Raw genomic sequence first — 27,462 nt, forward strand, 5'->3', positions numbered from 1 at the left:
TTCCCATGTATTTATTCCATGACATCAGGAAGTATTACTACCAATATAAACAAGCCAGCACTCAAGTGCTTCCATAATTGTCCATGTCATCTGTTTACTTGTGCAGTCGTTAAGTTAAACATATTCGTGGTGGGTTGTACCTTCCCAGGGTTTAGCGAACATGTTGTAAGATTAATTTGAGAACCGCAAGATGTATCATAGGCAATTAGGGAGCATGCTTGTGTTCTCTGGCCAGTAGTTGATGCAGTTGCGAGGGATATGTATTTGAGTACGTTTCACCGATGCATGTTCATCACAACGGAGGCTTTGATATACTAACTAGGCTAACTGATGGACAACAGGTGGTGCTACATTGTAATTTACTGTAGTGTGGCCTCGGAGAACATCATTTGGAAATATGCCACGCTTTTATCATATTTGACTGAATGACTGGTAAGTGAATTTCATATTTAAATGTATATTGAACTGTTACAAACCATGTTTTTTGTGTGAATAGGCCTATATTACATTATTTTATGTAAGGTGTCATGTCGAGATTTTTCTAAACAATGTTGTTGAATGTTGCACATTCAACCCCGGGCCATCTACACTCAAACAGTCTACATTCAACAGCATTTCTTTGAACGTTTTTCCAAATCTTACACGTTTGGGATTCTGAGTAAAACAATCTACACAGTCTACATTCAACAGCATTTCTTTGAATGGTTTTCCAAATCTTACACATTTTGGATTCTGAGTAAAACAAAGTGAGTTTTACCCCCCATGCAATTTGGAAACACATTACTGTATAATGAGCCTATCGTATGCCTTAGCTAAAGCGTTATCAGAGCGCATCCAGACACAAACCATATAGACTTCACTCAAGGCTTTGTCCTTTTATAGAGCCTCCTCCACAGTGAGTTATTAACCAGGGTCCATACTTCCATTCCTTTATCTCCCAGAGTGATGGCGTTTCTGCTTAGGGCTCTAGTGCTACCTGTCTTCCTGTCCTCAGTGCCCTGGGTGGCAGGGTCAACGTTCACCCTGCTGCTGTCCTTGCCCAACACCTCCATGCCCTTCAGTGTTGGCAGGATCGGGGCGGGCGCCCTCATCGCCATCGACGCCGTGAACCGGAGTCCCGATCTGTTGGCAGGTCAGCACACAGAGACATTGTATAGTATACATGTGATATATAATATTTATGACACAGATCCGTTGTTTGCTATAACAAATGGACAAGGAAGTTGTATTGTATTATTGTGATGTATTGTATTGCATGCAACTGCTGTGAGTCCCTGAAGCACACTGAGAAACACTGGCCAAGAGGACGCCAGAAGTCGTACTCATTCGATAGCTACTGTAAGCTACTGTGTTGTATGTTCTCAGGGCATTGGCTGGAGCATGAATACGTGGATGACGAGTGTAGCGATGTGAACGGCCCGGGGAAGATAGTGGAGCTACTGCACAGACGGAACTACAGCGCTTTCATCGGCCCCGCCTGCTCCGACGTAAGGCCCCCACCTTCACCTGCATGAATAAACAAATCACACATCATATTGCACTAACTACATTATCTGCGTTATAATCCAATGACGATAGAACACCCTCTTTAGGTGTGTGCGATCACTGCCAAGCTGGCAGCCTTCTGGAACATTCCCGTGGTCAGTCCCACCTGCGCAGACCAGCAATTTCTCATCAAAAAGGTCCAATATCACTTTAATATAACTCATATGCCAATAACTATCTGTAGATAACTTACGTCCGTCAGAATCTGGAGTACACAGTTGCAACATTATCACATGCTATGTTCTGTGACGGTGACAGGCTTACCCCACTCTTACCAGAGTGTTTGGCCCCTTCACCAAGATGGGCTTGTTCTTTGTGAAGATCTGTGAGAAGTTTGGCTGGAGACGTATAAGCATTATCTACGACCACAGACCTGCCTGGATCATTCCTGCTGAGGGAATCAGGTACGATACGACGCAGGACGATACAATACATTAGATACACTTCAAATAGACACTGAAATGTGATGTACTTCTACATAGGGAGGAACCTGATGAAATGACCTACCATTTATATTTCTATAAGGTACCAAGCTGAAGTCAATAACATCACTGTGGCTAAATACCTGGCATTTCAAACACCTCTCGGGCAAGACAACACTCACACAGCCCTCACACAAGCGCGCATGCTACAGGAGGTTGCCGAGGTGTCTCGCAGTAAGTTTTTTGTGTTCCAATGTCCACACAGCATACTATTTACATTGAAGTAATTGGCCATGCGTGCTAACTGGTATGCTAATAGGGTTATTTTAATGTAGCCTATGTTTGGTGTTTTGTGTCTTGCCCTGTAGTCATAGTGATCTCAGCGCGTGGGGAGGTGGTCAGGGACTTCCTGGTCGAGGCCCACAGGAGAGGCCTCACCACAGGGGACTACGTCTTCTTCTGCTTCGAGCCCTACAGGCTGGAGGAGATGTTTGGCAACTTTGACTGGAAAAGAGGTAGGGTGTGTCCCAATTGGCACCCTACGATACGATACAATACTACATGGGCATTTTGGGAATGCTACTGGAATTTCATAACCTCAGGACGAATCAATGAATGGTGTTGATGTGTTGCAGGGGATGTGGATGACTCAGTGGCTAAGCAGGCCTACCAGGCTCTGTTTCTACTCTCTCTGTACAAACCCAACGACCAGAGGTACTGGAACTTCTCCAATGACGTCATCCGCAGATCCAGAGAGGACTTTGGCTATGCCTACGCACCCAACGAAAAGGTGTCCTATAAAAGACACACACACCTGTTGATTGACCCTGTCTGGAGTGCCAGAAGGGGTGGGCTTTGTACTTTTGGTACTATTTCATTGGTTCCATTGTGCCAGGCAAGCTCAATTGAGCGCAGCTAAAAGATTTGACCGATTTCCAAATATTATTTTGAACTCCTTTCATGACCCCTGCTTCTCGTGTGGTATGTTGGGGCATCCCCCGGGTTCCACATGTCCCCTTCAAATGTTCCACACAGAACTTTAGGTTCTCTGGTACTTAGCTACTATGTTTAACTGTATATATACTCTACACTCTTAGAAAAAAAAGGTGCAATCTAGAACCTAAAAGAGATCTTTGGCTGTCCCTTTGAAGAACCTTTTTTTGGAGTGTATATACAGTATATGTAACTCTCTATTTCTGACTGTTTGTCCAATGGCAGGTGTCGGTGCTGGCAGCCATAGCCCATGACTCTGTATGGCTGTATGCTCAGGCTCTGAATGAGACCCTGGCGGAACGCGGAGACCCATACGACGGCTTCACCATAACCCGCAAGATGTGGAATCGAACCATCACAGGTCAGCCCTTTTGTATTATTCATTTCACCTGTATGTTATCAGGTAGGTAGGTATAACTTTAACGGTTAATGGTTGCAGTTAAAGGTCATTGATATTATTTACAAGAGTAATTATATTTCATTTATATAATACAATTATTTCATTTGATTTTTTATGTTTTGCACAGCAGACCCATTGAGGTCAAAATACCTATTTTTCAAGGGAGACCTGGCCAAGAAGGCAGCTTCATTGCCTCACAGAGAGATGTACAGGTAACTGCAAAAACAAAGAAAAACCTGAGTAAATTAGGAATACAAAGTATATTGAAAGCAGGTGCTTAAACACAGGAGTTAATTAAGCAATTACATCCCATCATGCTTTGGGTCTCGTATAAAAATAACCAGTAGCCCATTCATTTGGCCCCATGCCTTATTTAAGACACTATGTTGGTGTTTCCTTTATTTGGGCAGTTACCTGTATATGACTGTGTTTAAAACATAATGACACGCGGTGTGGATAGTCCATATGTTTGTTTTCTGGACTCTATCCGTTAGGTATCCAGGGTGACGTTACCATGGACGCCAATGGAGACAGGGAGTCTGCCTATATGATGAAGCACATCCAGGGCGGAGAGAACGACAGGGAGTTCAAAGTCAGACGCTAATACCCTATCGCACTTTCTCTTAATCTCTGTCACTCGCTCTCTTTTCTTCCTATCACTCTAACACTTCCTTTCTGTCTATTTCTATCACTCTGTCTTTCAGTCCTTCTGTCTCCTACATCGCGCTCTCTGTCTCTCTGTCACTCTCTCTTTCTTCATCTTTATCTTGCCATACCACTGTCTGTCTGTCTGCCTATTTCCGTATTGAAAAAATAATATAATACCTTTCTGTCACTCTTTCTCTCTCTCTCTCTCTCTCTCTCTCTCTCTCTCTCTCTCCCTCTCTCTCGCTCTCCTTTCCAACCCTCTGTTTTCCCCTTATTTTCTGCTAACGTCTACACAGTGTTCACATCTTAAGCCACTTTTATCACAGCCTGTCAAAAAAGTAAAACACCCATGTTGACACTCTTCTGAACAATTGCAGTGCTGATTTAATTCTTTGCCACTGAATTTATTGTCGTTTTGCCTTTCAACCTGAATCTATCTCCTCGGCCCACATTTCAGTTGTCTGATTACAGTGTATTTCTGATCCTGAACATCCACGCACACATAAATAGTCCCCGAAATCTCCAACCATGCCCGACTGGCACTGCAGGCAGTCTGAAGCAAATGCTCAAAGTATTTAAATAGCAAAGCAAATACTACTTGAACCCAGGTGCGGTAATAAAAAAGAACAACGGAGAGTTACAGAGTGCGGGAAGCCCCATTATACTGGTTAGGGATGACCGACTCCCACTTGCAGTACACAAAAGGGTGACATGACGGGCAGACTCCTGGGAGAGAGAGAGAGAGAAAGAGAGAGGTGGACATGCAGTGCAACACGCACACGCACACGCACACACACACACGCACGCACACACACACACACACCAAAAAAAAGTTATTTAAAACAAAATGTTATTTTGGTTTCTGTCATGCATCACCATGCATCACCTTTCAAGTCTCATGTCTTCTCAGCAAACGAGTGATGTGGCAACAAAACGTGTACATTTAAAACAGATCTAAGGGAAATGTAAACCGATCAGCCAGGAGGTTTTGAGCTTCACAATAGTGAGAGCGTGCGTACCGGGAAAACAACAATGATCATGCACTGTGAGACATTCAGTATTACAGTAGCTCTGGCTTGTATTTTGGATAGCATTTGGATGCTATATTGATTACTATGGCAAGTTAAGATCATGCCAGCAACTACTGGTATGTGACATCCATACATCATTTCTAAAAGGAAAATCACTCGTAAACTTTAACTTCCTGTCCCTCCTTCTTGTGATTGACATCCTTGAAATGGGCTGCATTCAACACACAGCTTATAATGTGCCAAAAATGTTAAGTAACCATAGGTCATGGTATCTTCTCCCCTGGTAGGTAATCGCCAATTACTTTGGTACGAATAAGGCTTATGAGCCAGTGGAGGGGGTCCAAGTCTACTGGCCAGGAGGGAGGAAGACTCCACCAAAGGACACACCCCACTTTGGCTTCAAAGATGAGCTCTTCATCAATATTGGTACTGTGTGTTTGTTACACCAATGGACCTTCTCTAGTCTTCTCCAGTCTCTGCAGTAGTCACATGATCATTTTGTGTTGAGTTGATAGCTGACCCTTACCTGCTTGTGTTAGGTAGATATGACCAAAAATGCAGCTGCTGGTGAAATTTTTTCCCATGCTTTCTGGTAATACTCATTATCAGTCTAATGCAATGATGTAGATATACCCTGGATTGCTGATGATTTGCGCCATTGAGAGGCTTTGAGGCCATCGGTCGGCCATATTGGCACGCCCCAGTAGGTACAGTCATCCATAGGAATGAATGGAATTCTACATTATTTCAATTAAATGTTTCAAGGACAAAATGTATATAAGTATTTTGATGTTGAAGTGGGGACAGTACCATTAGTAATCAAAAAAAATAATAATTTAAATAAGGAAAATGTTGTATATATGTTTCTATTTTTATGTTTAGCTCACGTAATATAATTTAAAATTATGCATTAAGGTGTCTGTAATATAATACATGTGGCAAAAACGAATGTAGACATAAATGCATTTCTATAGCTTCCAAAAATATTTGGTGCCAAGATGTGCCAAGATGGAGGCAAAGTGACTTCATCACAACACCTCCTGTTAGCCATCTAGTGTATATATAAACCATTGGTCTCATGATATAAATGTATAATTTATTTAGTCATAATTTATTTACGATCTTTATTCATTTATCAAAGTACATTCATTTGATTAGTTCATTTGTTTACTTGATGAAAAACAGCAGGCAGCAGGCATTGTGGTCTGTCCTCTCCAGGCTTGTATGTCCTTATATGTCATGTAAGTATTGTCACTTGACAGCACTTGCAGTGTTTTACCACACCAAATGGGGGGGCCAGAGCCCCATATGTCCTCTGAAGAACCAGAGAGAATGAGAATTGACTCCCAAAAATAGTTACACATTGAATTATTCACTTATGCCTGCTGGACGAAAGGAAATCATTATTTTATTTCCCACTGAAATATGGACTTCTTTTAATACTGCTTTATGAAAGTCCCCTCAGCTACCTAGGTAGAGCTCAGTCTACCTCATAACGTTCTAGCCAGGGTTATGTAACAGGGGTTGCGTTACAAATGGCACGCTATTCCCTACACAGTCCTGGTCAAAAGTAGAACACTATGAATGGAATAAGGTGCTATTTGAGAAGTAACCAGGGTTTTATTCTTTGTTATCAATTGTTTTCTATCTGGAATTCTCTATCTGGATTTGATATGGTCCGAAAATGTTTTCTTTGCCTTTGCTTCCAGCTTGCTTTGGCAGACAGGGACTTGTACATATGTCCCCTAGAAGAATGTGTGGAACTTATTGATGTATGGGCTTTATTATATAATTATATAATTTTAAATATATATATATATTTAAAATGAATGTTAAGAAGGGATTAATGTGGGAGATATGCAAGAATGCAAATGAGAAAGTTTTATTTGACAACCTGTTTATGAAAATAAGACTTTTGTGCATTTATTGGTAAATTAATCCCCTTAAAACGATGATAAAGATTAGAATTTGTAATCTAATAAATTAGTTATTTATTTCCCCTTTATTTATTCAGGAGTTTACATTGAGATGAGAAAATCTATTTTCCACACGAGTCATGAAAAGCAGTAAAATCAATGTTTAATAAAAGTTTTGTTTGAAAACAGTCCATGCTACCACATATTTCGGGCGGGACCATTTGGCGTTGTTGACCTGTCATCCAAGCTTATGCTACGGTGTACGTGTGTATTTGTGTTGCAGAGAAGAGGTTTGCGATAGCTGTGGGGACCATTGCTGTTTTCCTGGCCACCGGGACACTTATCGTTTGTCTTCTCTACAGGTACACACACACACACACACACACACACACACACACACACACACACACACACACAGTATTGTCATTTTTCCATCTAACGGTAGTCCAGACGTGCAAACGTACAACGCTGTTCCGGTAAGTCATGTGGATGGTCCATAATGTGGAGCTCTCTCTCGCTTTATCGCTCTCTGTCTCCCGTGTAATTAAAGGCGTTTGGCAGCCAACGTAGGGATTCATTTTTGAATTTCCCAGCATTATTCAGGAAAGTGGGGAGAGGGCATCATAAGGCTCACATTGCTTTCACACAAAAGATCGATTAATGAAGCATGAATCTGTACCCACTTGCTTATCTTTTTCTCGTCATGAACTCACCCAAAGCCCCAAGTGTGTGCATGCATGTAGTTTGTGTGTGTGTGTGTGTGAACCCACTCCAACCTGTGTGTGAGTGAGCATGCAGGAAACTATCATCCTTAGGAATAAGTCATTAGCTCGGATGTCTCGGTGGCTCAGCCCCTAGTTTAGCCTACATGACCCTTTCACGTGATACATTTTCCTTTCCAAATGATTACTTTTAAATTGGGGGTGGCAGGTAGCCTAGTGGTTAGAGCGTTTGACTAGTAACCGGAAGGTTGCTAGATTGAATCCCCGAGCTGACAAGTTAAAAATCTGTTGTTCTGCCCCTGAACAAGGCAGTTAACCCACTGTTCCTAGGCCGTCATTGTAAATAAGAATTTGACTTGCCTAGTTAAAGAACAAATTCTTATGTACAATGACAGCCTAGGAACAGTGGGTTAACTGCCTTGTTCATGGGCAGAAGGACAGATTGTTACCTTGCCAGTTCAGGGATTCAATCTAGCAACCTTCCGGTTGCTAGTCCAACGCTCTAACCACTAGGCTACCTGCCACCCCTAACTGACTTCTTCTGACTTCTTAACTGACTTGCCTAGTTAAATAAAGGTAAAAAAAAAAATATTGAAGTGGGAACATTTATGCAATAATATGAACGGCGTCGTGATCGCTAGTCCTGGGAGGAGGCCTTGATGCCCACGAGCATTAAGAACGACGGTTCAATAACAGTTAACAACGGAGAGATATAAAATAGACAGAGAGAGAGAGAATGGTACACTGTACTACTGTGAAGGCCCTATCTGCAGCCGACGTGTAGGCATTGTGTTCACGACACATGAAACACGTTCTGCCATTGTTTATTAGGTAGAGCAAGTTAGTCGATGTTAAATTGTGTGCAAGTCCCATATAATAGGTCTGCAGTATTGTTGCAGACACTAAAATGATCTAAATGCATGAAACAAGAATTGACAATTGTGTTCCCCTACCTGTAAATTAAATAGATGAAATATATTTGACATTGCGAATAAAAAGCTTGTTGAACAGGTGCCAGTGTTGTGACCCAGGCACAAACACATGCATGTGTGACAGAGTGGAAATTCCAACAGTTGCATATGCACTGCACCCCCAGGGAACAGGCTTTGACGTTGCTTGGCACTGTTATATGGGGTTTGCATACAATAAGAAAACCTGCACAGTTTCACAGGAGAAACACAATTCGATGTCGTTGCCCATGTAGTGTTAAGTGCAGTAGGTCATCATGATGTTTTTGACCCAGGAAGTACTTCTCTTGTGACACAGGAAGCACATCATCCAGAAGAAGGTGTCTGTGGTCCTATGGAGGGTTAGCCCCGGTGATGTCACCATGATGGGGCACAGCTCGTCCTCGGCAGGAAAGGTGAGGCAGGGGAGGAGGAGTTTGAGCCACTGGCCACGTTCCAGGCTGACTACACTGCAGACGCTTGCCAGATCTCTCACGCCTGGATAGGTGTTTAACGTATCAGCTAACATCTGATGCCTGACTGCACAGTTGATGACGTTGCACATTATCTTAATGCCAAACCCCCCAAAGCCTGTATTCCCTACAGTACCACCTTACTCTCCTTTCCCCAAAACTGCAGCGTTACGACCGTACTGAAGCAAGCACTTTTTCTATTCCTCTCCTTTCTTTTAGCCCATCATATCACCATTATACATTTTCAATGACCATACAACAGTACCTTTTACTATTATGAATTGGTACTCAACTTTGTGCACCCACTCCTCTCAGTTGCTGTGCCCTGTTTTGTTGTTTAATGAAAACCACAACTAAGGAGAAACAACAAATTATTCAGTGTAATGACTTTGACAAGGATCAACTAATTAATGCAGGTTTTCCACTAACATATGTCATTTAGCAGACACTTTTATCCAAAGGAACTTACAGCCATGGATGCATACATTTTAAGTGTGGGTGGTCCCAGGAGTTAAACCAGCTATCCTGGCATTGCAAGCACCATGCTCTACCAACTAAGCTACAGTGGACCACAGAGAATCTCTCTCTCTCTCTCTCACACACACACACACACACACACACACACACACACACACACACACACACACACACACACACACACACACACACACACACACACACACACACACACACACACACACACACAATAAAGTACATGATAAAGTGGATTGCTGTGTGTTTACAGGTACCGTACCTCAACTCCAAGTCCATCCATGCTTCTCTGGAGTCAATCCTGGGAAATATGAAGGACAAACCGTCCTCCCACGGAACGGCTGTCTATAAAGTGAGAATTGCTCGTCCTCATTGCTAACTTTTACAATGTTGCATTTAGGGCCTTGAGTTGTTCCTATAAGTGCGAATCAATTACTTGTCCATATTGGCAACACTTTACTTATACAATGTTTCATTTAGGACCTTGAGTTTTTGTAATAACTTACTTGACTGGAGGGGGAGAGAGAGGTAGAGAGAGGTGCGAGGGGGAATATAACTTGGGCCCAGAGTTTTTCCGGGCTAGGCGTTATTTATATTCCATCCCCACCATGCCTCAGAAGTGGAATAACTACACTACCGGGCAAAGGTTTTAGAACACTTACTCATTCAAGGGTTTTTATTTATTTGTACTATTTTCTACATTGTAGAATAATAATGAAGAAATCAAAACTATGAAATAACACATATGGAATCATGTAGTAACCAAAAAAGTGTTAAACAAATCAAAATATATTTTATATTTGAGAGTCTTCACATAGCCTCCCTTTGCCTTGATGACAGCTTTGCACACTCTTGGCATTCTTGCAACCAGCTTCATGAGGTAGTCACCTGGAATGCATTTCAATTAACAGGTGTGCCTTCTTAAAAGTTCATTTGTGGAATTTCTTTCCTTCTTAATGCGTTTGAGCCAATCAGTTGTGTTGTGACAAGGTAGGGGTGGTATACAGAAGATAGCCCTATTTGGTAAAAGACCAAGTCCATATTATGGCAAGAACAGCTCAAAAAAGCAAAGAGAAACGACAGTCCATCATTACTTTAAGACATGAAGATCAGTCAATACGTAAAATGTGAAGAACTTTGAAAGTTTCTTCGAGTGCAGTCACAAAAACCATCAAGCACTATGATGTAACTGGCACAGGAAAGGAAGACCCAGTTACCTCTGCTGCAGAGGATAAGATGAAACTGGCACATGAAAGGAAGACCCAGAGTTACCTCTGCTGCAGAGGATAAGTTCATTAGAGTTACCAGCATCAGAAATTGCAGCACAAATAAATGCTTCACAGAGTTCAAGTAACAGACACATCTCATCAACTGTTCAGATGAGACTGTGTGAATCAGGCCTTCATGGTCGCATTACTGCAAAGAAACCACTTGGTTTGGAGTCCAAATTGGAGATTTTTGGTTCCAACCGCCATGTCTTTGTGAGATGCGTTGTGGGTGAATGGAGGATCTCTGAATGTGTATTTCCCACCATAAAGCATGGTGGAGGAAGTGTTATGGTGTGGGGGTGTTTTGCTCGTGACACTGTCTGTGATTTATTTAGAATTCAAGGCACACTTAACCAGCATGGCCAACACAGCACTCTGCAGCGATACGCCATCTCATCTGGTTTGGGCTTAGTGGGACTACCATTTGTTTTTCAACAGGACAATGACCCAACACACCTCCAGGCTGTGTAAGGGCTTTTTTACCAAGAAGGAGGGTGATGGAGTGCTGCATCAGATGACCTGGCCTCCACAATCACCCAACCTCTACCAAACTTTAGGTTTGGGATGAGTCGGGCTGCATAGTGAAGGAAAAGCAGCCAACAAGTGCTCAGCATATGTGTGAACTCCTTCAAGACTGTTGGAAAAGCATTCCAGGTGAAGCTGGTTGAGAGAATGCCAAGAGTGTGCAAATCTGTCATCGAGGCAAAGGGTGGCTACTTTGAAGAATCTCAAATATAAAATATATTTTGCTTTTTTAAAACTTGTTTGGTTACTACATGATCCATATGCGTTATTTCATAGTTTTGATGTCTTCACTATTATTCTACACTGTAGAAAATAGTAAAAATAAAGAAAAACCATTGAGTGGGTAAGTGTTCTAAAATGTTTGACCAGTAGTGTATACTTTGAGACTTTCTACGCAGGTGTCCAAACTCTGACACCTGGTCCTGTGAAATGACATCTAATGAAATGATCATACCGATTAGAAGCCAGGCTGTGCCATTATGTATTTTTCATCATCATCAACATAGGGATTTGGGTTATTTTTAGTCTGCCATTTTGGCTCTGTCGTTCCCCCTGGTGCTTTCAGGAGAACATCTGTTCAGTGCGACTGCTGAATGTGAAGAGTGTATGTCTGAACAGAGAGCTGCTCACTGAACTGAAGCAGGTGAGGACCTCCTCGTTGTAGTGTTTGTGTCTGTTATCGAGTGTTAGTAGAGAGTGAAGTGCTTAATGCGCATGTTATGAATTCTGTAAGTTTATAATTTTGTCATATCTGTTTTTTATGGACTCCTCTCTCTCTCTCTCTCTCTCTCTCTCTCTCTCTCTCTCTCTCTCTATCTCACACACACATGTGCGTGCATGTGTGCAGTGTAGAGATTTGAGCCACCCAAACATCTGCAGCTTCATTGGTGCTTGTCTGGAACCTCCACAGCTCTTTCTGCTGACTGAGTACTGCCCTAAAGGGAGCCTGCAGGTAACACACACACACACACACACACACACACACACACACACACACACACACACACACACACACACACACACACACACACACAGACACACACACACACACACCACTGCTTTAAACGCACATAACCCTCTCTTCACTGCTTCTTCGATACATCACAAGAGCATAAAGTCCAATTGCACCTCCCAAACTCCAGGACATTTTGAAGAATGGTTCCATTAAGCTTCACTGGAGCTTCAAGTTCTCCCTGATGCTGGACATTGTCAAGGTACATTTTCTCAAAACTCTCGAATTACATAATGTCTATGGCTGTCTCTATGGGCGTGATACAAGGCAGACAAAACTGAAGTGGATGTTGATATCAGTGTAATTCCAGTCTGCGGGGGAGTTGGTCCTATCAAACTGAAAAGTGTGTGTGCGCGTGTCTGCTTCAGGGGATGGACTACCTGCACCGCAGCCCCTTGCGCTCCCATGGTCACCTGTCGTCATCTAACTGCGTGGTGGATAGTCGCTTCGTCCTAAAGGTGACCGACCATGGCCTCAGTCTCCTCAGAAGACCCCCCGGCCAGGACGAGGAGGGCTGGTCTAAAGAACACTGGACATGTGAGTGTAGGGTCGCAACATTCCGGGTAACTTTCCCAGAATTCTCAGGTTTCCCAGAAATCCCAGTTTCTCTGAATCAGGAGGGAATAAGCAGCGAATCCAGAATCTTCCAACCAGGATTTCTGGAAAACCTTGGAATTTTGTAAGGTTACAATAAAGCGAAAGGGGCGAGAAAGAAGAAAGAAGAAAGAAGAAAGGAGAAGAGGGAGAGAGAGACAGAGAGAAAGAGATTACAGATGCACAGTTGTAAACAGTATAACTAACAACATGAGCTTCTCATACATTAAGCCCCTCTCTCTTCCCAGCCTTGCTGTGGAGGGCCCCAGAACTGCTGAGGGACAGCATGCCCTCCTCTGGCACCCAGAAGGGGGATGTCTACAGTTTTGGCATTATTGTTCAGGAGGTGGTGTACCGCAGGGGCCCTTTCCATATCCCCAACAACAACCTCGAGGCAAGAGGTACGTAGAGAGAGACCCCCATACCTCGCTGCTCTGGGGTGTGTTCTCCTCACTGTCTTATTCAACAGTCTCTCTTCCTCCCCCCCCCCAGACATAGTGGAGGGGGTCAAGGCCGGGGTGTGTGTGGGGGGCGGAGGTAGCCCCCTCAGGCCCCACACGGACAAGGCAGAGTGTCCAGAGGGTGTGGAGGCTCTGCTGGGGGCGTGCTGGAGTGAGAGGCCCAGTGACCGACCAGACTTCTCCTCCCTCAGAGTGACCGTAAAGAGACTCTGCCCCAGCGGGTGAGACACCACAGTGCACAATCACATATACACTGAGTGTACAGAACATTACGAACATCTTCCTAATGTTGAGTTGCACCCCCCCTTTGCCCTCAGAAAAGCCTCAATTTGTCGGGGCATGGACTCTACAAAGTGTCGAAAGCGTTCCACAGGGATGCAGGCCAATGTTGACTCCAATGCTTCAAATCAAATCAAATCAAATGTTATTTGTCACATGCGCCGAATACAACAGGTGTAGACCTTACAGTGAAATGCTTACTTACAAGCCCTTGACCAACGATGCAGTTTTAAGAAAAAAAGTCTGGGTAGCCATTTCATTAGCTGTTCAGGAGTCGTATGGCTTGGGGGTAGAATCTGTTTTGAAGCCTCTTGGACCTATACTTGGCGCTCCGGTACCGCTTGCCGTGCAGGTAATAAAGAGAACAGTCTATGACTAGGGTGGCTGGAGTCTTTGACGATTTTTAGGGCCTTCCTCTGACACCGCCTGGTATAGAGGTCCTGGGTGGCAGGAAGCTTGGCTCCGGTCATGTACTGGGACGTACGCACTACCCTCTGTAGTGCCTTGCGGTTGGAGGCCGAGCAATTGCCATACCAGGCAGTGATGCAACCCGTCAGGATGCTCTCGATGGTGTAGCTGTAAAATCTTTTGAGGATCTGAGGACCCATGCCAATATTTTCAGTCTCCTGAGGGGAATAGGTTTTGTCATGCCCTCTTGTCTTGGTGTGGTTGGACCATGTTAGTCCCACAGTTGTGTCAAGTTGGCTGGATGTCCATTGGGTGGTGGGCCATTCTTGATACACACAGGAAACTGTTGAGCGTGAAAAACCCAACAGTGTTGCAGTTCTTGACACACTCAAACCGGTGTGCCTGGCACCTACTGTACAACCGTACACCGTTCAAAGGCACTTAAAGCTGCAATATGTAACTTTTTGGGCGACCTGACCAAATTCACATAGAAATATTAGTTATAGATCTGTCATTCTCATTTAAAGCAAGTCTAAGAAGCGGTAGATCTATTCTATGTGCGCTATGTCTATGCTTCCCGTTCTTAAGTTTCGTTTTTGCGTCTTTTACTTTCAGTTTTATATATCAGCTTTAAACAGCTGAAAATACAATCATTTTGATTATAGGAAAGATGCAGTATTTCACAGCGGTTTAGAAACAAAATGTATGAGACCGACAAGTGGTTTCCTTTAACTTAAGCGATAATATTGCGGACAAGATTTTGTACCAGTGAGTGTATTGTTTGATGTAGAATCTTAATGATTCTCTACACTATATATACTTGCTTGTTTTGTCACATAAATTGAAATAAGGCGAACTACTTGAATTTTAGCAACCAGGAAATGGCAGAGCGATTTCTGCATAGTGCATCTTTAAATCTTTTGTCTTGCCCATTCACCCTCTTAATGGCACACATACGCAATCCATGTCTCACTTGTCTTCAAGGCTTAAAAATCCTTCTTTAACCTGTCTCCTCCCTTTCATCTGCACTGCTTGATGTGAATTTAACAAGTGGATTCACCTGGTGAGTCTATGTCATGGAATGAGCAGGTGTCCTAATGTTTTGTACACTCAGTGTATATCAAAGATGTCAGAACAAGACCACAGTGATACAGTGTTGTAACAAGATGTCTGAAGATCTTGTCGGTTCAACCCCACCACTCCGACCGTAAGATAGGATGTATTTTTTGTTTTGTTATTGTTGCAGTTCCAGTTCAGTTTGACAACCCTACTTGTGTGTTAAGTACCCTGTGCTCCCTCTAAATGTTGTAGTGTTAAGGGCAATAAAGGCCCTGTTGGGACTAAGATCTCTGAGAGGGCCGTTGGGCAAGTTACACACAGACGGGGTTCAAATAATATTTGTTTTCTTTCAGACACTGTATCCGTGCATGCCTGGCACAATAGAAAAAATACAATTGTCCCAAAATGTTCAACCTTGCCCAACGGGCACTGCAGGCAGGCTGAAGCGAACGCTCAACGTATTTGAATAGCAAACAAATACTACTTGAACCCAGGTGCTGTACTAGGAAAGAACAACAGAGAGTTGCAGAGTGGCGGAGGCTCCATTATACAGGTTAGGGATAAAACAGGGCAGACTCCTGGGAAAGTGAGAGAAAGAAAGAGAGAGAGAAAGAGAGAGAGAGAGGGACATGCAGTGCAGCACACACACACACAGTCTCTAGGGACAGGCACTGTCAGCATGCATCACGACATTAATCCTGCTCAGAGATAGAGGGAGGGAGAGAAAAAGAAAGGAGGAGAAGGTGGCATGGGGAGCAACAGATAAGGAGAGGAGAAGTACAGAGGAAATACACACGCATATCCATGTGACAGCCAACCAAACATCCTTTGAGCATCCAACTAATACCCTTTCCCGTAGTGTGTGCGCCTTCATCTGTGCATGTGTGCGTGTGCCATTGTCTGTGTTTGTTTGTGTGTGTGTGTCCGAGTGCATTCTGCATGTGTGTATGTTTTTGTCTGCATGCATGTACAGTGCATTAAGAAAATATTGAGACCCGTTTTTTCCCCCTACATTGTGTTACTTTACAGCCTTATTCTAAAATGGATAAAATAAATAAATATCTCATCAATCTACAAACAATACCCCATAATGACAAAGCGAACACAGGTTTTATATATTTTTTTGCAAATGTATTAAACATAAAAAAACAGAAATACCTTATTTCCATAAGTATTAACACCCTTTGCTATGAGATTCGAAATTGAACTCAGGTGCATCCTGTTTCCATTGATCATCTTTGAGATGTTTCTACAACTTGATTGGAGTCCACCTGTGGTAAATTCAATTCATTGGACATGATTTGGGATTTGTCCATAAAGCTCCGAGACAGGATTGTGTCGAGGCACAGATCTGGGGAAGGGTACACAAAACATTATGCAGCATTGAAGGTCCCCAAGAACACAGTGGCCTCCATCATTCTTAAATGAAAGAAGTTTTAACCACCAAGACTCTTGCTAGAGCTGGCCACCCGGCCAAACTGAGCAATCGGGGGAAACAAGACTCTATGGTCTGTTGAAACCAAGATTGAACTCTTTGGCCTGAATGCCAAGCGTCACATCTGGAGGAAACCTGGCACCATCCCTTCAGATAAGCATGGTGGTGGCAGAATCATGCTGTGGGGATGGTTTTCAGAGGCAGGGACTGGGAGACTAGTCAGGACCGAGGGAAAGATTAACGGAGCAAAGTACAGAGAGGTCCTTGATGAAAACCTGCTCCAGAGCACTCAGGACCTCAGACTGGGGCGAAAGTTCACCTTCCAACAGGACAATGACCCTATGTACACAGCCAAGACAATGCAGGAGTGGCTTCGGGATGAGTCTCTGAATGTCCTTGAGTGGCCTAGCCAGAACCCGGACTTGAAACCGATTGAACATCTCTGGAGAGACCTGAAAATAGCTGTTCAGCGATGTTCCCCATCCAACCTGACAGAGCTCGAGAGGATCTGCAGAGAAGAATGGGAGAAACTCCCCAAATACAGGTGTGCCAAGCTTGTAGCGTCATACCCAAGAAGACTCGAGGCTGTAATCGCTGCCAAAGGTGCTTCAACAAAGTGCTGAGTAAAGGGTCTGAATACTTATGTTAATGTGCTATTTCACTTTTTTATTCTTTATAAGTTAGCTAAAATTTCTACAAACCTGTTTTTGCTTTGTCATTATGGGGTATTGTGTGTAGATTGATTTGAGGGGAAAAAAGAACAAGGCTGTAATGTAACAAAATGTGGAAAAAGTCAAGGTCTGATTACTTTCCGAATGCACTGTATACGTTTGTGCTGCACATGTGTGTGTTATTTGCTCATGTATGTGTGTGTCACCCACCAGCGTGGGCGAGAACATTCTAGATGACCTGCTGTCCCGCATGGAGCAGTATGCCACCAACCTGGAGGAGGTGGTCAGCGAGCGCACCGCCCAGCTCCTGGAGGAGAAGAGGAGGGCCGAGGGCCTCCTCACTCAGATGTTGCCACGGTAACACACTCCCACACACACACACTTGTCTCCTTTCGGTTTCGATGCAGATGAGGAACGAAGGTTTGTTGATTGTAAACGAGCAACCTTTTAAAAAAAAAATCTTCAGTCTATATTTCTCTCTTTGTGCCTGTCTTTCTTTTATACTGTGTTCATGTCTGCCTCTCATTTGGCTAGCAGCCTGTCTTGTGGACACCTGGGTGGGGGTGGATGACAACATGACCTTGTGTATATGAAACACCAGAGTATCATCGTCCACTTTTAGAAGCAGTGCAAAGTTCATGCGATCCCTCCATGTTCGTGTGTGTGTGTATGTGTGTGAGTGCTTCCGTCTGTCTGTGTGTGTCTGTTTAGATTTGGTTTCTGTATTTATAGATCGGTGGCTGTCCAGCTGATTGCCGGGAAGACGGTGCGGGCGGAAACCTACGACTCTGTCACCATCTATTTCAGTGACATCGAAGGATTCACCGCCATGTCGGCCAGTCTCACGCCAATGCAGGTAGTCAGATGACCTTGGACTTCCTGTCTCCGCACACTGAAAGGGGAACTAGATTTCGAGGGTGCATGTGTCTAAAATGGGGTTATAGGGCTCTGGTCAATGTACTGCACTATATAGGGCAGTGATATTCAAACTATTTAAACAGCGGAGACCTGGGGACCCTCATCTCATGACACAACCTTAAAATCGATACATTTCGATTTTTACATCAACAAATAACCTTCAATTCAATGCATTCTCAAACATTTTTGTATATTGCCCCATACAATAATATGTACTCTTGTTTTTTTCCCCCTAAATTATATATTTTTAATTTGGCGACCGCACTGCAGTTCCCCCGCGACCCCATGAGGGGACCCCGACTTTGAATACCCCTGATATAGGGAATAAGGTGCCATTTGGGAAACAGACTTTCATGTGGGAAACAGGTTGTCACAACACCTAGCTATTTTGATTTAATTAATATGGAAAGATGAGAAGAGCTACAATGTCTTCAGAAAGTATTCACACCCCTTGACTTTTTCCACATTTTGTTGTGTTACAACCTGAATTTAAAATGGATTAAATTGAGATTTTGTGTCACTAATCTACACACAGTACCCCATCGTTACTAAGTAGAATTATGTTTTTAGAAATGTTTACAAATTAATTACAAATTAAAAGCTAAAATGTCTGAAGTGTCAGTACGTGTTCAACCCAAAGTCCAAGTACTCAAAAGTGGAGCTGCAGTTTTTGTGGTAGGCGTGTGTCTTTCGCATTGGAGAGAGGTCTGGGAGGGAGCACTTGTACTGAAACGGACATCAAAACACATCATAAGACATTCACAACATTAAAATACATTCGTAACACATCAAAGACATTGCAGAAACACTGTTCCCTTTTATATGAACAGCAGCTGAAAAAGGATAAATACTTCCTCACATGAAGCTAGTTTTCCTGTAGCTTTTTCTGCATGAAAGACTAGTACCCTTTTCACACTATTGACCGCCCCGAATGGTACTGTGCTGGCTGGGACATTTTCTTTTCACAATGTCCTTTCCCACACAGTGCCGAATCCGGCATCTATGCTTAGCTCTTCTCAGTAGTGTCTGCATAGATACACATACTGTCTGCATCTCTAACATCCCATCTGTTGCCATACTTTTGACCAGAACCCTATGGACACTCCTCAAAAGTAGTACACTAAATAATATTGTAGCATACCATGGTAAAAGGGATACAGACAGACAGTGTATTGATATCTCCCATGGGGGCTGGTGCTATTACTGGGTCAGTCACTTGTAACCTAAGGTGTCAGACTCAAACACAGAGTGGAACTGACGCATAGACGCCTGATATTTCTGGATGTAACACACACAGCTGCATCTCAGCGGAAAATGTTTGTCACCTCCCATGCATGTTTATGTGTGTGTGTGCAGTAGCGGTGCTTAGGTAAAATCTATGGGGAAGCCAAGCCAGTAAAAAAGCCATATTACAACCTATGTTGTGATATCTGCGCCGTTTGCTCTATAACCCATTAGTTCATATGCCACCGTGATATACAATAAGGCCGTGACAGCAAAAAGAGAACCGTCACACAGTGGAGGAATAAATTCAACTACAGATACGTCACAAAACTGGAGAGCAACATCTGTCCGGGGAAGTCCACAAAGCAAATATTGCATGTAACGAACAGTTATATGACCTGTAACATGGTCAAGCAAGTTCATGTTTTCGACAGTTTACTAAACAACTACTGATTTCAGACCCCTTGACTTTTTCCACATTTTGTTACGTGACGGCCGTATTCTAAAATGGATAAAAAAAAATATATATGTCAGAAATTTACAGCGACTTACAAATTGGTGCATTCACCTTATGATATCCAGTGGAACAACCACTTTACAATAGTGCATCTAAATCTTTTAGGGGGGGGGGGGGGGGGTTAGAAGGATTACTTTATCCACACAAAACCCATTTATAAAAAATTTAAAACAGAAATACCTTATTTACACAAGTATTAAGACCCTTTGCTATGCGACTCGAAATTGAGCTCAGGTGCATCCTGTTTCCATTGATCATCCTTGAGATGTTCCTACAAGTTGATTGGAGTCCACCAGTGGTAAATTCAATTGATTAGACATGATTTGGAAAGGCGCACAACTGTCTATAAAAGGTACCACAGTTGACAGTGCATATCACAGCAAAAACCAAGCCATGAAGTCGAAGGAATTGTCCGTAGAGCTCCGAGACAGGAGCTCCAAGACAGGAGCTTCCCTATGAACAATCTGGGAAGAAGGGCTTTGGTCAGGGAGGTGACCAAGAACCCGATGGTCACTCTGACAGAGCTCTAGAGTTCCTCTGTGGAGATGGGAAAACCTTCCAGAAGGACAACCATCTCTGCAACACTCCACCAATCAGGCCTTTATGGTAGAGTGGCCAGACAGAAGCCAGTCCTCAGTAAAAGGCACCTGACAGCCCACTTGGAGTTTGCCAAAAGGCACCTAAAAACATGATTCTCTGGTCTGATGAAACCAAGATTGAACTATTTGGCCTGAATGCCAAGCATCACGTCTGGAGGAAACCTGGCACCATCCCTACGGTGAAACATGGTGGTGGCAGCTATGTGGATATTTTTCAGCGGCAGGGACTGGGAGACTAGTCAGGATCGAGGGAAAGATGAACGGAACAAAGTACAGAGAGATCATTGATGAAAACCTGTTCCTGAGTGCTCAGGACCTCAGACTGGGGTGAAGGTTCACCTTCCAACAGGAAAACGACCCTATGCATACAGCCAAGACAACGCAGGAGTGGCTTCGGGACAAGTCTCTGAATGTCCTTGAGTGGCCCAGCCAGAGCCCGGACTTGAACCTGATCATACATCTCTGGAGAGACCTGAAAATAGCTGTGCAGCAACTCTACCCATCCAACCTGACAGAGCTTGAGAGGATCCACAGAGAAGAATGGGAGAAACTCCACAAATACAGGTGTGCCAAGCTCGTAGCATCATATCCAAGAAGACTCGAGGCTGTAGGCGCTGCCAAAGGTGCTTCAACAAAGTACTGAGGAAAGAGTTTGAATGATAAATTAGCAAGCATTTCTAAAAACCTGTGTTTGCTTTTGTTATAATGGGGTGTTGTGTGTAGATTGATGAGGGAAAAAAAACATTCAATCTATTTTAGAGTAAGGCTGTAACGTAGCAAAAGGTAGAAAAGTCTAGGGGTCTGAATACTTTCTGAAAGGCACTGTATAACTACTGGAGTTACTGTAAGTCAGCACAAAGACAACAGGAGGACTGCCCCTGCTATTCCAGCACTATTTACACCTAAACATTTAAACATCATCAAATCAACAAGGCTATATATGCTTAGTTTAATACATTGAAAACAAACAAAAGTCCAATCAGTGTTGCCAAATATCACTTGGCTGCCCATGGTACTGATTTGTGTGTGTGTGTGTGTGTGTGTGTGTGTGCGCAAGTAAAACCGTTTTTTTGTTGACTCACCTACTTGTAGACTAGTTGAACGCCAATGCCATCCTCCTTTCTTTAATGTTGGCAAAACGGTCTATGGTTCTGTCTTACAGTATGATTTTACTTTTAGTTTTCATAGGCTACCTAGCTAAAATGCCTGCTAGCCTAACTTACTCGCATGGGCAACAATCAACCAGCGAAGTTAACTAGTTAGTTACCCTCCCTGGGCAAGGTGGGACGCTTGTCAACAGCCAGTGGAATCGCGTGGCGCGAAATACAAATACCTCATAAATGCTATAACTTCAATTTCTCAAACATATGACTATTTTACACCATTTTTAAAGACAAGACTCTCATTAATCTAACCACACTGCCCGATTTCAAAAAGGCTTTACAGCGAAAGCAAAACATTAGATTATATCAGGAGTGTACCCTGCCAAAAATAATCACACAGCCATTTTCAAAGCAAGCATATATGTCACAAAAACCAAAACCACAGCTAAATGCAGCACTAACCTTTGATGATCTTCATCAGATGACACTCCTAGGACATTATGTTATACAATACATGCATGTTTTGTTCAATCAAGTTCATATTTATATCAAAAAACAGCTTTTTACATTAGCATGTGATGTTCAGAACTAGCATACCCACCACAAACTTCCGGTAAATTTACTTAATTACTCATGATTAACGTTCACAAAATACATAACAATTATTTTAAGAATTGTAGATACAGAACTCCTTTATGCAATCGCGGTGTCCGATTTTAAAATAGCTTTTCGGCGAAAGCACATTTTGCAATATTCTGAGTAGATAGCCCGGCCATCACGACTAGCTAATTTGACACCCACCAAGTTTGGCCCTCACCAAACTCAGATTACCTTTGCTGTTCTTCGTCAGAATGCACTCCCAGGACAACAAATGTTGTTTTGGTTCGAAATAATCCATAGTTATATCCAAATACCTCTGTTTTGTTTGTGCGTTCAGGTCAGTATCCGAAGGGTGACGCGCGAGCACATTTCATGACAAAAAAATTAAAAATTTTCCATTACCGTACTTCGAAGCATGTCAAACGCTGTTTAAAATCAATTTTTATGCTATTTTTCTCGTAAAATAGCGATAATATTCCAACCGGGCGACGTTGTATTCATTCAAAGAGAGAAAGAAAAACATGGCGAATTCACATGAACGCGCATCTCCAGTGTCACTGTTCTCAGCCTGACCACTCACAAAATCTCCTGCTGTTTTTCACCCAGAGACTGGAGAGACATCATTCCACTTTCTGGCGCCTTCTGAGAGCCAATGGAAGCCTTAGAAAATGTCACGTTACAGCAGAGATGCTGTATTTTCGATAGAGATGCCGCAGAATGAGAACAAATTGTCAGACAGGGCACTTCCTGTATGGAATCTTCTCAGGCTTTGGCCTGCCATATGAGTTCTGTTATACTCACAGACACCATTCAAACAGTTTTAGAAACTTTAGAGTGTTTTCTATCCAAATCTACTAATTATATGCATATTGTCGTTTCTGGGCAAGAGTAGTAACCAGTTTAAATCGGGTACGTTTTTTATCCGGCCGTGCAAATACTGCCCCCTAGCCCCAACAGGTTTTAAAGTGAGCCTACTAGGCAGTCTGCTTGAACTAATAACACACAAACAATTATACTTTTTTTGTCTTTATTGAACACACCTTGTAAACGTTCACAGTGCAGTGTTGAAAAAGTACGTGAACCCTTGGATTTAATAACTGGTTAACCTCAGCCAAACGTTTTCTGTAGTTGTGGATCAGACCTGCACAACGGTCATGAGGAATTTTGGACCATTCCTCTGTTTCAGTTCAGCAATATTCTTGGGATGTCTGGTGTGAACTGCTCTCTTGAGATCATACACCAGCATCTCAATTGGGTTGAGGTTAGGACTCTGACTGGGCCACTCCAGAAGGTGTATTTCTTTCTTTTGAAGCCATTCTGTTGTTGATTTACTTCTGTGTTTTGGGACGTTGTCTTGTTGCATCACCCAACTTCTGTTGAGCTTCAATTGGCGGACAGCCTAACATCCTCCTGCAAAACATCTTGATAAACTTGGGAATTCATTTTTCCGTCGATGATAGCAAGCTGTCCAAACCATGATGCTCCCTCCACCATACTTTACAGTTGGGATGAGGTTTTGATGTTTGTGTGCTGTGCCTTTTTTTATCCACACAGTGTTGTGTGTTCCTTCCAAACAACTCAACTGTAGTTTCATCTGTCCACAGAATATTTTGCCAGTAGCGTTGTGGAACATCCAGGTGCACTTTTGCAAACTTCAGACATGCAGCAATGTTTTTTTTTGGACAGCAGTGGCTTCTTCCGTGGTGTCCTCCCATGAACACCATCCTTGTTTAGTGTTTTACGTATCGTGGACTCATCAACAAGGATGTTAGCATGTTCCAGAGATTTCTATAAGTCTTTAGCTGACACTCCAGGATTCCTCTTATTAACCTCATTGAGCATTCTGCGTTGTGCTCTTGCAGTCATCTTTGCAGGACGGCCACTCCTAGGGAGGGTAGCAACAGTGCTGAACTTTCTTAATTTATAGACAATTCGTCTTACCATGGACTGATGAACATCAATACTTTTGTAACCCTTTCCAGCTTTATGCAAGTCAACAATTCTTAATCTTAGGTCAACTAAGATCTCTTTTGTTCAAGTCAGGGTTCACATCAGGCAATGCTTCTTGTGAATAGCAAACTCAAATTTTGTGAGTTTTTTATAGGGCAAGGGCAGCTCTATACAACATCTCCAATCTCATCTCATTGATTAGACTCCAGGTTAGCTGACTACTGACTCCAAGGGAGGCCAAATGAAAATTCTGAACACACAGAGAGATGAAAGAGAAATTATTATTAATACATTTTTATTGATCAAATATTTGAGGAAGCTTGGCTTCCCTTGGCATCGATGAATACACGCCGGTGTGTGTGTGTGTGTGTGTGTGTGTGTGTGTGTGTGTGTGTGTGTGTGTGTATGCATATATAGGATCTTAATTTGATCACCCTGTTGCAGAAGAACTACCCTGCAATGCAGGAAATGTAAAACTTGTAGTGTATTTGAGGTTTAAAAAGGCTACTGAAGTTTGTAATCAACCCCTACAAAAATGTCTATTAATTATAATCCTTATAATAATTCACATTTCCTGTTGCTGTGGTATTATTTTCCTGCTGTAGCAAACTGGCTCAAATTAAGATCCTACATCTGTGTCCATGCATGTGGGATGAGACCAAAAAATTCCACAATGCTGAAAGTTTCTTTCCCTTTAGGTGGTGAACGTGCTGAATGACCTGTACACGTACTTTGACAATATCATCGACCACCACGATGTTTACAAGGTAGACCAACAATCTACAGATGTGGGATCTTAATTTGATCACTATTTTGTTGCTGGGAATGTTCCAGCAAAGCAGGAAATGCAAACTTGTAGTGTATTTGAGTTTTAAAAGGGCTTCTAAAGTTTGTATTTCCACTTTGAAATTTCAGACTTGATTTCCCCTAATGAAAAATGTATCAACCCCTACAAAAATGTCCATTAATTATAATCCACATATTAATTCACATTTGCTCAAATTAAGATCCTACATCTATATTGCTTGTTATATGGTTTCCATGTGTTTGATGCCATTCCATAGCTCCATTCCGGCCATTATTGGGAGCCGTTCTCCCCTCAGCAGCCTCCTGTGCTGTATAGATTGTAAATGTACTGTTCAATGTGTGTAATGTTGTATGCATGTAATATGTCTGTTTTTACCTTTTTACCCTGTAAGCCAGAGTGCTGAAGTCTAATTATCATTTTGTAACAATAAAATTATCTTATCTCCTTGGTCTGAGTGGAATTGACATGGACTACTGTACCAACAAAATGGATAACCTTTACCATCCTCTTTTTCAGGTGGAGACCATTGGCGACGCGTACATGGTGGTATCTGGCCTGCCCATTAGAAACGGGGACGACCATGCGAAGGAGATCGCCCGCATGTCTCTGGCAGTGGTGCGGGGCATGAGACAGTACAACAGTCCACACGTGCCTCAGCAGCAACTCAAAGTCCGCATTGGACTCCACTCAGGTACAAAGCACATCCTAAACTAAGATAAACTGTAGTCTTAAGAACAAGAAACACCCTAACGAATGTCGGCCATCCGCTGTAGATCATCTGCTGGGTTTTGATGAAGTGTGGCGATTCATCATGTAGAATCGTTGGGAAATGAACAGGAACGGCGGCTGATGTTCTGTGGTCAGAGGCGATAGGAAAGCCAACCGCTTTTAACTGTTTGCCAGCACACCCTGTTTTGGCTTTTAAAATCTGTCTCTTAGGTCCATGTGTGGCTGGTGTAGTGGGACTGAAGATGCCCCGGTTCTGTTTGTTCGGAGACACAGTTAACACTGCCTCACGGATGGAGTCGCACGGCTCACGTAAGCTCACATCACTACTTTCTATACTGTCAAAATGTCTCCCTTCATTCAAAATGTCTACAAGGAAAATATGCAAATCACATACAAATAAAGGCTTTTAGGAGTTAAAGCTGGAGTGCCTTCACTGCCTCGAATGAAATATATATATTTTGTTGCCAAAAAGGAATATCATTTTTATTTTATTGCCTTTCATCCAAAGTGCACCCTTCCTAATACTCTGATAATGAACCCTCTATGCTACAGTAAGTAGCACTCTCACTACCACCAACCATTCTCTTCAGTATTCATTATGTCTCTGCTGTCCTCAAAGCTTCTTGAAACCACTGCATTCCGAATTGGTGCGTTTACTAAAATCAAAACCTAAGATTCCGTGTAGAGGGTCGGCACTCCAAAAAGAGAGTGGTTATTTGATGCTGTTTATTAATTTCAGAGGCAACAAGAGTAAAACAAACATTTTGGCTGTAAGGTCATCGTCAGTGTTTGTGAAAGTGTTTACTGTCCTCTTCAGCATTGAAGATCCATGTGAGCAGCTCCACTAAAGCTCTCCTGGACACATTTAGGATGTTCCGCTGTGAGCTGAGAGGAGACATCCACATGAAGGTACAGGAGCTCTTTACACACATAAATATCATAGAGGGACACTCTTCACTTACACACCCACAACATACTGCACTTAGGTCTACCTCTAAACCACCATCTCTGACATCAGCTAAATGAAATCATGGTTTCAAAAAGAATGGGTTGTCTTTTTAGGTTGTGACTTGTGAGCATAAAGACACATTTCCTGTGAGTTCATGGACATTAAAGTACATCTTATCGTACCTTATCTTATATCATTAGGGATATAACCTGGGGACGTGTCCAAGTGAGGGGAGACAATTCTAAAAACTCTGATGTAATAACCTGATGCAAATATGTTTCCCCTATAGCTTGGTGAGATGGCTTTATGCATATGCACTGGTTCAGGCTAACAAAGCATATAAGTAGACCAATTCCGCTAGGACTTTGCAGATCATTCTGTAGATGGAGAAGAAGATAAATCCAAATTAAACAAATGGGTTACTGCTTTTTGTATGACCCCTATCTCCTCTCATTTGTATCTATTAAGGAAGATACACAAACGCATACAAAGTATGCAACATTTTTGTAAAGTAGCAGCCATTTTAGTTGATTGGCCACAGCTGGGGCATGGGATAAAAATACGTTTGGCTGCTTTTGACAGCTTTTTATATTGAAGGCAATTTCTAAGTTTGTCCACTATAAATGTTCCCTCTCTTTGTTTTATTGCAGGGGAAAGGGCTTGTGAGGACATTCTGGCTTTTGGGAGAAGACCAATGAAAATGTGATGTTTTCTGTAATTTGATTTGGTCCGTCTCTCAGAAGTAAAGATCAAATCTTTAAAAA

The 27,462-nt window shown here is 42.7% G+C and overlaps 1 protein-coding gene across 1 annotated transcript; it reads left to right on the top strand.

Annotated features, from left to right (window-relative positions):
- On the top strand, positions 1-27,462 carry LOC115192016 (atrial natriuretic peptide receptor 1). Its single transcript, XM_029750103.1, has 27 exons — positions 1-432; positions 942-1,132; positions 1,366-1,487; positions 1,593-1,682; positions 1,804-1,949; positions 2,071-2,201; positions 2,336-2,482; positions 2,603-2,757; positions 3,186-3,321; positions 3,855-3,952; positions 5,327-5,465; positions 7,239-7,317; positions 8,944-9,040; positions 9,843-9,941; positions 11,948-12,025; positions 12,230-12,334; positions 12,525-12,596; positions 12,763-12,931; positions 13,237-13,389; positions 13,481-13,670; positions 17,515-17,658; positions 18,034-18,157; positions 24,911-24,979; positions 25,537-25,711; positions 25,960-26,058; positions 26,567-26,658; positions 27,349-27,462. The coding sequence occupies exons 2-27, from the start codon at positions 946-948 to the stop codon at positions 27,394-27,396; spliced, it is 3,144 nt and encodes a 1,047-aa protein (XP_029605963.1). The 5' UTR covers positions 1-432; positions 942-945; the 3' UTR covers positions 27,397-27,462.

The sequence above is a fragment of the Salmo trutta genome, chromosome 4 (assembly GCF_901001165.1).
Source record: "Salmo trutta chromosome 4, fSalTru1.1, whole genome shotgun sequence".
NCBI classification, from domain to species: domain Eukaryota; kingdom Metazoa; phylum Chordata; class Actinopteri; order Salmoniformes; family Salmonidae; genus Salmo; species Salmo trutta.